The sequence below is a fragment of the Rhinopithecus bieti genome, unplaced genomic scaffold (assembly GCF_001698545.2).
Source record: "Rhinopithecus bieti isolate Rb0 unplaced genomic scaffold, ASM169854v2 scaffold_83527, whole genome shotgun sequence".
NCBI lineage: Eukaryota > Metazoa > Chordata > Mammalia > Primates > Cercopithecidae > Rhinopithecus > Rhinopithecus bieti.
The window spans coordinates 636,185-647,127 of record NW_016837625.1 but is presented as its reverse complement, the minus strand read 5'-3'; the positions used below and the strand labels follow the sequence as shown (position 1 = coordinate 647,127).

Genomic DNA, 10,943 nt, shown 5'->3' with positions numbered 1-10,943 from the left:
CAAGCATGGCAAAATGTTGGCAACTGTTGAATCTAGGTGGCATAGAGTTATTATCAACTTTTCCATGTTTGAGATTTTTTGTAATAAAAAGTTGGGAGAGGGGATTATTTTCAAAAATATTTTCCTTAGATGACACCTATAAAATGTATCTTAAATTTTAAAGTACCTTAACTAGAAGTTGTCTGCTTTCCTTCATTTGCTTGCTCATCGTCCATTCTAATACTAAAACCTATCTAAATTGCGCATGATATTCTAATGCTAGAATAGGTCTAATATAAATCTCACAAATAACACCAATAACCAGCACAAGATTTATAGGTGTAAACATCTGGTTTTATACCGAAATAACAAACTTAACAGCAGTAAAACAAATCGTTTATTACTGCATATGTGTTATATTAAATTTACACAATGATATATAAAAACACATACTGTTTATATTATATAGTAATTTAACATCAACAGGAATATCAACACAAGTACTACTCATGCACAAAACATGCATATATTGGTATACAAAAAGCAATTTTACACAATACTGTTTACCAAAAATTTTTTCTTAAAAAACAGCCCTTCCACATAGGATCAGCGGTCCAATCTGGACTGGATTGCACTAATATGTTCAGGTCAATGCTTAGGTGGCATAGCACTCAGTGAGCAATTCTGGGATTGGAGTCATGCCCAAGGGTTACTTCATTAATAGTGAATGTCTCTGTGCCCAAGGACCAAAATTTTATCCCAAAAGTAAATCCTCCAAGGAATGAAGGGTTAGACTGGTTACAAATTAGGGAGGGAAAAGAAGGCATCAAAATGTTGGATAAACGGCCCTAGAAGGGGTTATTAGGAACAGGGCCTAGGCACCAAGTGTGGCAAAAGTTTTTGTGAATCCTTTTAAAGTCCCTATCCAGGCTGCCATCTCTGGATTTAAGGTCTGGCCTCCAAGTCATGAGTCTAGTAAAAAAAACCGTTCTGAGAATAAAGCTGAATGGGCATATATCTGAGAAATGTAGACTACATAAAAAACTATAGAATACAATGACTGCCCTTCGTACCTACTTCACACTATTGTATGTGGTGCCCCTCAACAGGAAAACCCTCATGGAGACACTGCCCTGAAAACTCAAGGAGCAAATATAAATCCAAAAATTCCATCCACCTGACCTTGGGATCAAACGGTCTTATCCCAATAAAACTTGAACATCAAAACCTGTACCTTGCCAGATGCTCAGAAAGATTAAAATAAAAAATAGCTGGTACCACAAAACTCACTATCACCACCATTAAAACCTCAATATTTACTTCTAACTAGCAAAACATTCTTAACCTTCCATTAAAGGCACTAGCGTCCATACATGAAGATGAAACAATAATTTACCTTGGTTTTATCTTTTTAAAAAAGCATTCCATTAAAGTATTATACAAAAGTGAAAACACCACCTTTTTTATTTTGGCAACTAGAAAAAAAAAAAAAAGACACTTTCTACACCAATGATGTCACTCAAACCGTCGTCATCAGTTTCAAAGAGCCAGACCGAAAGCGGAGGATCTTCTTCTTGAGGTTATGTGAGGCCTTAATTTTGACAAAGGTTTTTGCGTGGTGGTTGTGAAGGTCTGGCGCCGTTACCGTTTGAATGGGGAGAGTCTGGACAAACTGGGACCAAATCAAGCCACCGCTTTCTTCAGAGTCGCTGGTGGTTGTGCTCTCCCCCACGAACTCGCCCTCGCTCACACTCGACTCGCTGTCCCCGAAGCAGTTGGTGGTGTAATTGCTCTGCTCGTCCTCACTGGTGTCCACCACGGTGGAGTGGAACAGTGACTCGCACTCCGCCGAGTATTCGGAGTCACTAGCCACATAGGCGTAGGGGCTGGCGTAGGGCAGCTGCATGGGCGCGGGATACAGCCCCACATTCTCCCGGCGACCCCGCCGGGCCCTCCTCAGAGCCTCTTCATACGAAATCTCGGCCGAGGACTTCCACCTCCGGTAGTCAGTTCGCTTGTGCTTAGGTTTGGCCACCACCGCCTCCCGCCCGTGGCCGTGTGCCCTGCTCCCCGCCCTGTGGCCCCCGCCCGCGGGCCTGCCAGGAAGACCAGCCTCGGGCCCGCCCCCGCTCTTCCTCCCCTTGGAGGAGGCTTTCTTGAGTTTCTTATTTGTATCCAAGTCATCCGGGAAGCGCCACTTTTTGCTCCCGGCCCGCGTTTTCTCCCTTACGGTGGGCAAGCCGTTCTCCAGCCCCTGGAGGGCTGGGCCGCGGTGCTTCAGGCTGGAGCTCTTCGCGACGCCCACGTTCCTGTGGCCCCGGTGGAGCCTGACACTGGGCTGCTGCCCCGGGATGAACTGGGCCTTGACCAGGTGTGTTTCCTCCAGGCTTTGGGAAGAAGAGCCCTCGCTCTTGAAATCCAAGGCAGGCCTCTCTTCCACCGGGAAAGCTGGAGACAGCAGGGAAGGAGCGGCCGGGGGGACGCCCTGCAGGCTGTTTTTCTGTGACATCTTTTTCAGGGGCTGGACAACTTTGTTCTCCTGCGGCGGGGCGGGGCCTATGCCAGGACTCTCTTTTGGAGAGGCCCCTGAGAGCTGAGCGTTTTCTTTAGGGGACTCCCCTGTCCCGATGGCGGGACACCGAGCATGTTCTTGGGAGGCTGGCTTGGCGGTTTTCGGCAGGTGCTTACTCTGAAGGTCGGAGGCAGCGCCTGAGGGGCAGCCCTCTGGCAGGGGCAACCTCTTGCTTTCGGCTTGTTCGGCCTTTGATTCTTTTGACCACTGCTTCGGTGGGGAGAATGTCCCATTGTCCAGAGAAGGTATCCCGCCAGAGGGCAGACATGCCTGTTTCGAATTCTTAAGGTTCACACTGTTGCCCTGTGAGACACCGCCTGGGGCTCTGATACAAACGCTCCCGTTCCTCAGAAGCCCTTTCGTGGGGTCAGCGTTCACGCTGGTTCTTGGTTTGTTGGTCCTTACAGGGTGTGTTTTTTTCTGGACGAGGCTCAGAATGTAGCCATCCATTTTCTTGCTGGATGAAGGATGGGAAGCAGACCATAGACTGCTTGGGGACGGTAAGGAACTGTCTGTTTTGACGGCATTTAGCTCAGATCCACCGCAAATGTCACTGGGATGGCTTCCAAGCCTGTCCTCTTCCCTCAGAGGGTTGCCCGTCAGACAAAGGAGAAACATTGGACTCTGCACAGCCACAGCATGAAGTGGACTGGGATACCGATATACATCATTCCCGTTTTTAGACACCAGATCACACTGGTACTTGGGATTCACATCTGCAATGACATCAAGGGAATTAAATTGTGGTGTGGAGAGGGAACGGCAAACTGCCCCTGAGGCCTGGTCTTCACAGTGGCCTTCTTTATATTCCAACAATCCTATGAGATCTGAAAAACATTTAAAGGTACACTCTGAAGAAATGAATTGGTCAGCACCAGCTTGACTCTTCGGCCAATTTTTATGAAAAATCCATGGGTAGAGAGAGCATGCCAAGGATTAAAAAACGCTGCCCTACCATTTGACATGTAATTACTGCTACTGGATGAGGGTGAAATATTTAACAAATGTTTTGACAGCAGATGATATATCCTCTGAAGGAAAAATACTCAGCCATTAAGAATGTTTTCAGTCGGCCGGGCGCCGTGGCTCAAGCCTGTAATCCCAGCACTTTGGGAGGCCGAGACGAGTGGATCACGAGGTCAGGAGATCGAGAGCATCCTGGCTAACACGGTGAAACCCCGTCTCTACTAAAAAAAATACAAAAAAACTAGCCGGGCGATGTGGCGGGCGCCTGTAGTCCCAGTTACTCCGGAGGCTGAGGCAGGAGAATGGCGTAAACCCGGGAGGCGGAGCTTGCAGTGAACTGAGATCCTGCCACTGCACTCCAGCCTGGGCGACAGAGCGAGACTCCGTCCCAAAAAAAAAAAAAAAAAAAAAGAATGTTTTCAAACTGCTGCATCATAGAGGGAAAACACTTTAAAGTTTAGTGAAAATAATGATATAATACTAGAATATGATTATTTTATGATCATATGTATGCAAATAAAAAAATCTGAGATGAAGCACACCAAGATTCTAGTAGTAGTATTTCAGTATGATGAGGAACAAGTGATATTTACTTTATTTTCTGTTTTCTGAATTTTCAATCATAACCGTACTGCATTTACAACTGGGAAAAATAAAATGTTTTGAATCACGGTTTCTCTAGGCTGCTCTCCCCTCTGTATTCTATTCCTGGCTTTCTTTAGGATAAACTGTACGTTCAGTAGGCTTTCTCCTCATTTTGTGTTTTTTTAAACCTAATTCTTAATGACATTCATTCAAATATAACTGTCAATTGAAAGGAGATGGAAACCAATCAAACTTCAGTAAAAACGTATCAGATTTAAATAATAATTGCCTTATATTTTCAATAGTGAAGCTAAAAAAATAAAACAGGGGCCAGGTATGATGGCTTATGCCTGCAATCCTAACCCTGGAAGGCTGAGGCCAGAGGATTGCTTAGGCCCAGGAGTCCGAGACCAGCCTGGACAACATAGGGAGACCCCATCTCTCTCTAAAAAAATTTCAATTTAAAACCTATTTTTTAAATATGATAAAGAATTCTTGATTTAAGATTTTAAAAGATTGAGTGGGTAGTATTAATGGATAAATTTCCCACTTTTCAAAAATGTTGTTTTTTTAATAGGATAAAGAATTCTTGGTAAGATTTTAAAAGATTGAGTGGTAATATTAATGGATAAATTTCCCATATCTTGAAAATGTAGATGCCAAAGTACAAAATCAAGCTTGCTGTCTTAAATGATTTTGATCTCTTAAATTGGTGAATATTATAAATAACAAATCCTTGTAATGACCTTCAGTTATGAGAAAATTAAAATTGAGTTTATCAGTAATAATTTGTCCTCCATTATATTTATTCATTCAAATACTGAGAATCTACATGTGCCTGATTCTATGTTGAGAAAGCTCCATGAACTTCAATGATAATTAGCAGTCTCAGGGAAAAAATAGTCTAGACCCAGAGATGATATGTAAAGAAAATATAATAAAACAAAAGTGCCATGTCCCCACCCACATGACCCTCCCCTCAATAAAGAGCTTGTTCTAAAAGGAAACATCTAGCTAATAACATCCTTCCCCATCCTTCCTCCCCCAGCAACCTAAGCCCTATCTCTGCCTTACTTAAAGCCACACTGACAAACACTTCACTATTCATCCCTTTTCCCTCTTTAGAGTTGAACAAAACAGATATCCCAGCCCCCAAGGCCTGGTGCAACTGTCTCAATTATGTGAGGATGTGGCATTTGGAAGAGCACGGGTCTGTATTGAAGGAAAACCTAAACCAAAGTGCCTTTAATGGGTTTATAAAGTTTCCCTCTGAAACCAGATCTGTGGAATGAAGGGGAGTAATTACCAATGAACTTGAGGCCCAGACCCTCTAGATAACACAGTTCTGTGCTTCCCCAAATGATTGCTGCTGACAACACACAGATACGAAGACACCAGCCAGTTAGCTCCCTCAGCTGCTCAGTGTTGTCTGCCTTGCCTGGACTCAAAAATTCAGGCTTATACCCAAGTGGAGAACACAGACAAACCAGGAGAGTGATGACTTGTGCCAGCACCCAGAGCAATTCTAATCTTCATATTTTCTTTTATAAGAATTCACAATATAACAGGACTAAGGAAGGAGTCTTGAGTTCCAGCAGCAACCCTGCCATTCAGCAGATGGAGAACCTCTGACAAATGGCTTATAAGCCAAAATTCCTCTTCTGTTAGATGAGAAGTTTGAAAACAACAATTTCTGAATTCCCTTGGGATGATGGAAAAACATGGACCTGGCAGTTAGGCCTGAGCTTAACTTCTGCCTCTGCCACTCACTATCTATAGAGCCTTAAATAACATATCTAACCTGACTAGGCCTCATTTTTTTAATACATAAAATGGAGCTAACAAGACCTGTACTGTGCAGAACTACTGGGAGGATTCAGTGGAGATAAATGTATACAGAGAGTCCAGCACAGTGTGCGACACATACTGGAAATGCAGAAACTCTTCTAGTACAATAGCATGATTCCTTCTGGGGGTCATTGCAAAGATGTCCCAAAATAAGGAATAATGGCATGTGGGCACCCACTTACTAAAAGAAAAAACAAGCTGCCATCATGCAGAACATTCTGGAGAACATGAAGGGGCCACTGCACCCTGAAGTGCCAACCAGTTTTTGGCCAGGCTGATGGACATATTTAACTTAATGTGAGTGTTAGATTGATTGATTGAGATGGTGCCTCACTCTGTTGCCCAGGTTGGAGTGCAGTGGCAAGATCTCGGCTCACTGCAACCTCTGCCTCCAGAGTTCAAGCGATTCTACTGCCTCAGCCTCTCGAGTAGCTGGGATTACAGGCACATGCTGCCACACCCAGCTGATTTTTGTATTTTTAGTAGAGAAGGTGTTTCACCATGTTGTACAGGCTGGGGTTTTTTTTTTTTTTTTTTTTTTTTTTTTTTTTTTGAGCCTGAGTCTCTCTCAGTCACCCAGGCTGGAGTGCAGTGGCACGATCTTGGCTCACTGCAACCTCCACCTCCTGGGTTCAAGCAATTCTCCTCCCTCAGCCTCCCAAGTAGCTGGGACTATAGGCATGTGCCGCCATGCCCGGCTAATTTTTGTATTTTTAGTGGAGATGGGGTTTTACCATGTTGGCCAGGCTGGTCTTCAACTCCTGACCTCAAGTGATCCACCCACCTCGGCCTCCCAAAATGCTAGGATTATAGGGGTGAGCCACTGTGCCAGGCCAACCCAGGCTGGTCTTGAACTCTTGACCTCAAGTGATCCAACCGCCTTAGCCTCCCAAAGTGCTGGGATTACAGGTGTGAGCCACTGTACCCGGCTGAGTTTTAGCTTTAAATAATTAAAAGAAGAAAACAGTTCCAGAATGAAAGAAAAATACAGACAAGTTAACAGCAAAAGCTCGGAAACAGAGCTCAAGACCTACAGTATTGGGACAGGATTTCTAGAGATAAACTGTCTTGCTGCTATCAGAATATATAACCAAGTAGCACCCAAAGGGTACTGGAATAGTTCTAGATACTCACCTAAATGAAACTATGAGTTCTAGATGTAAGTATGGCACTAAATGCTGCAAATTGATTAACCTTCATTTTTCCACCAGTGAAAGGTGCTGGAGCCAAATAACCTTTCAAGGGCCCTTGACGCCTTCCAATTAAAAATTTCTATCAGTGCTAAAAATTCTTACCTGCAGATTTGGGGCAACCATCTGAGAGAGTCAAGGTCGCCTCCAAGGGGCTGCAAAAGCAGGTGCTGGAATGACAACTGGATAAACACTCACTGAACACCGAGTTAGAGGAATTGGAAAGGGATCCTGAGGCCCCATCACTCAGCTCATAGAACCCTACAAATAAAAACACCATTGGAATTAAGATCATGTCAAGGAATAATGCATATTCATACTTAAAAGGAAAATGAATAATCATTTAGGGAAAGGAGATTTTTTTGTTTTCTTTTTTGGCCAATTTTGGTTCATTGGACTTTAGTGTCCTAATCTTATGGTCTTATTTCAAACAATCCTTAGGAAAAGGCAGAGTCCATAACCAGGGGTACATTTCAGAGTTACTCTCACCCTCAAACTGACCTTACTCATTGACCCCGCCTTTGAAGATGTCCAAGGAAAGAAACTTAGATCTGTCAAGCCTCATCTTTATCATGATTGTTTCAGAAAAATAGTAAGAGAAAAATCTATTTAAGGAGCCAATGGTTTAAAAGAAAACAGTTTTTTTGAAGTGGTCTCAGGAAGTTGAAGTGTGACTAATTTTCTAGCCCAGTTCTGACTTACTCAAGTTTCAAAGGAGGGCAGCTCTTGCAGAAATTTGAATAGCTTTTATTTTTAAACTCGGGGGACTCCAGTCACATCGATCTCATTACTAAAAATTTTGTTGTTTGAGTTTATTTCCCTCTTATTCCAATGAAACTGAATGGCAGACTACTTTTTTTTTATTTTATTTTTTATCCTCTCTCTGTGCACTGGAAACAAACTCCATTGCCATTTGCAGGTCTGGGAATGTTAACCACAAGGGGCTGAGATATAACTCAAGAGTGCAGAATTCTGTCCTTGTGCTCAATCACTCACCTGAGCTAGGCCGACTGTCTGTCTCCAGGTGCTCTTCAGATGTCTTTTCTACATCCAGTCTCAGGTCACTTATCTGCTTGTCAAGCTCTTGCAACTGATTCAACAAACCAGCATCTCTTCGCCTCAAACAATTCTGATTAGGAAGAAACAAAGGAAACATGAACATACAGGGGTGACATAAGAACCAGAAAGTCTACTCTAAGGATTCAAATTACCCATCTGAAGAGTTCACTAAAACTTAGAAAACCAAAATTTTACTGGATGACCTGAAGTAAAGAAAGACTTCAAGAATTCAAGAATATGTCCTATGTTTAATTCTACTTTCTCACATTTTGTGGTGATATAAAGTTTCTTCATAAAAACAAGACTTTAGTTTCAACTAATATATACAACTGACTTTTATAGGTAGGGACAAGAAAATGGACTGAGACTTTAAATCATCTGGTGTATAAACAGTCTTTTAAAAAACAATACTTCACAGTAGACTCTTTAATTTGAAGTGAGAGTAACAGATTTCCTATAATACGTTATAATCTTAGGTGAGATTTTCTGGCCAAATGTCTTGGCCTGCAGAGTTTTGTTTTCTATTAGTATCTGTGTGGGGTTTAATCAGTCTTAGGGCCTTTGAAAGTGAGAAACTAATACTAATAGCCAGTGCCAAGTATAATGTGAGCTGGCAGAATCCAAAACCCTCATGGGAAGGCCCATCGAGATTTGAACGCCTCTGGGTTTCCAAAGGTGACAGATGGATTGTGCTAACTCACACTGCCACCTAGTGCTTCCTATTGCTGGAAAAACAGGAGAACTCAAAAAGCATCTGGTTCAAATCATGAATGCCAAGTCTATAAATGAAAATAGTACCATAAACACTGACTGGACTGGAATTCTCTTGACATACTGCTTTGCTCCCCTCAAGCGGACAATAGGAATGCACAATTACAATCTTGAGATTCGTGCAGACAAAAAGGTGCAATTGCACAAGATAATAAAAGGTAAAAGTCACCAGCCATAACCAGTGAGAACTGGCTCAAATCAGTGTTACACAGGAATCAGGTCTGTGACCAAAGAAGCACAGTAAAATACCAAAACAGAGATATTACACAAACCACAGTGTACATCCTTACAACGCACATGCATATGAATATCTATGCCTCTTGTCTTTTGACTTAAAAAGCTTGGAGACATAAACCATATGTTTATTTGCTACAACTAATTTCTTCAGGAAAAATGAACCTATCAAGTAAAAGCATTTGGGTGCTTAAAAGAAAACACACAGAGAAAAGAAATGATCTGAAAAGAGATAACACACGAAAACACACGACAACCGCACAGCATCACCACTTTATTGTGGGAGGGCCACTACCCGGCATGTGTCTAGTTTGGATAGTATCACTTGGTCAGGTGAGGACGTTTGCTGTTTCCAAAACTACATTTTAATGTCAAAGAAAACAAAGCTGCCGCCATTATTCTGAGGCGGGGTCAAAAGCTGTTCATCAATACATTAAGCTACAAAGTTCTTTTTCTTCCCCACTAATGAAGACTGCATAGAATGACTGAGACACTGACAGAAATCCAGTAAGATTAATGCTTCCCGAGAGCAGGTTCTCTTTTCTCCCACCTCCACCACCAATCACAGCTGGCAGAACGTATAAAATATGAGAGGAGGGGACACAGTCTCCAGCCAAATTTCCATCATTTCCATCTAGTTTGAGCTACCTTATACAAAGGGCTTCTATTTGAAATTAAGCACCAGCCTGGGTGAAAGCTGGCATGCTGGGGAGAGCTCTCGGAGAGGCACGGCTCCCTACAGGCGCTCCAGTGTAATCGTAAAACTCGGCCTTGGACAGTTAAGCACGCCACAAACCCCCTCCTTGGCTTTTGGCCCCTCTCGGCGGGAGGAGATGAAGCCAAGAAAACCTCCAAATAAAACGGTATTTTAAGTGGGAGTTTGCAAACCTCTGGGGAGGGGGCTTATACTCATCTAACTAAGGAGACCGAAGGTCAGAACTAGGCGACTCCAAGAATCCCGAAGGCAGAGGAGGAGGGAAGAGCGGCCACCCCCTTCCCGTAATCCGCGCGAGGTCGCCAGACACAAAGCGGGCACACGCCTGAAACGCGTGGGCGTCGGCAGCCCACGCGCCACGGGCACTCAGAAAGGAGATCAGGGAGGTATGGGGCTCAGGGAGGTATGGGGCGGGCGGGGGCGTCCCATAACAGCGAGCATCTCCCCAGCCAGAGTTAACCTCGAGCCCGCCCCAGGCCACCTGCCCGACCTCCAGCCCCGGGGCAGGGACAGCCGTGCTCCACCTTTGGGCATGACCTACCAATTGCTTTCGTAGTAGCAAGATGTTCTCCTCCAAGAACTTCTCCTCCAGGCGGCTGCGCTGCGCCGCCTCCCCCAGTAGCTCCCCGGCGCGGGGCGCAGCGGCCCCTGCACCTCCGGCGCCGCGCAGGGCGCCCCTGACCAGCAGCTCTTGGCGCTGGCGAAGGTACTCCAACTCCGCCAGCCCGGCCAGCGTGGCCTCCTGCCGCTCCCGGGTGCGCTGCCGCTCGGTGTCCGCCTCGCCCTTCTCCCGCCAGCGCCCCTCGGGCTCCGCCGTGCGCTGCTCGCCTCGGGCCGGCGCCGGAGGCTCCAGCTCCTTCGCCGTCCCGGCCGGACTCGGCTTCATGGCCCCCAATCCGGCAACGAGCGCCGTCACCGCAGCCGGGCCGCCCAGGCGGAGAAGTAGGGCGCTAGGGCTGCGGCCGCGGGTGGGCTCATGCCGGGCGGGGCGCGGCGCTGGCAGGGGCGGCTGCCAGAAGCCCTC

The 10,943-nt window shown here is 45.1% G+C and overlaps 1 protein-coding gene across 2 annotated transcripts; it reads right to left on the bottom strand.

Moving 5' to 3' along the window:
* Positions 1–316: 316 nt before the first annotated feature.
* On the bottom strand, positions 317–10,937 carry DACT1 (dishevelled binding antagonist of beta catenin 1). Of its 2 annotated transcripts, none has more exons than XM_017865862.1 (4): positions 10,461–10,937; positions 8,137–8,269; positions 7,246–7,401; positions 317–3,378 (listed from the first exon to the last, which is right to left on the bottom strand). In XM_017865862.1, the coding sequence occupies exons 1-4, from the start codon at positions 10,803–10,805 to the stop codon at positions 1,499–1,501; spliced, it is 2,514 nt and encodes an 837-aa protein (XP_017721351.1). In that variant the 5' UTR covers positions 10,806–10,937; the 3' UTR covers positions 317–1,498. The 2 variants fall into 2 exon arrangements, with proteins under 2 accessions (XP_017721351.1, XP_017721352.1); XM_017865863.1 differs by having other exon boundaries at positions 317–3,267.
* Between the last annotated feature and the right edge of the window lie 6 nt (positions 10,938–10,943).

Bases quoted from the DNA above. Each gene is read 5' to 3' on its own strand.
- DACT1 (XM_017865862.1), bottom strand. From the start codon at position 10,805: ATGAAGCCGAGTCCGGCCGGGACGGCGAAGGAGCTGGAGCCTCCGGCG. The intron at 8,270-10,460 runs GTAGGTCATGCC...CTTCCTAATCAG, and splicing joins TGCTACTACGAAAGCAATTG to AATTGTTTGAGGCGAAGAGA. The intron at 3,379-7,245 runs GTAAGAATTTTT...AATGTTTTTCAG, and splicing joins TGGTTGCCCCAAATCTGCAG to ATCTCATAGGATTGTTGGAA.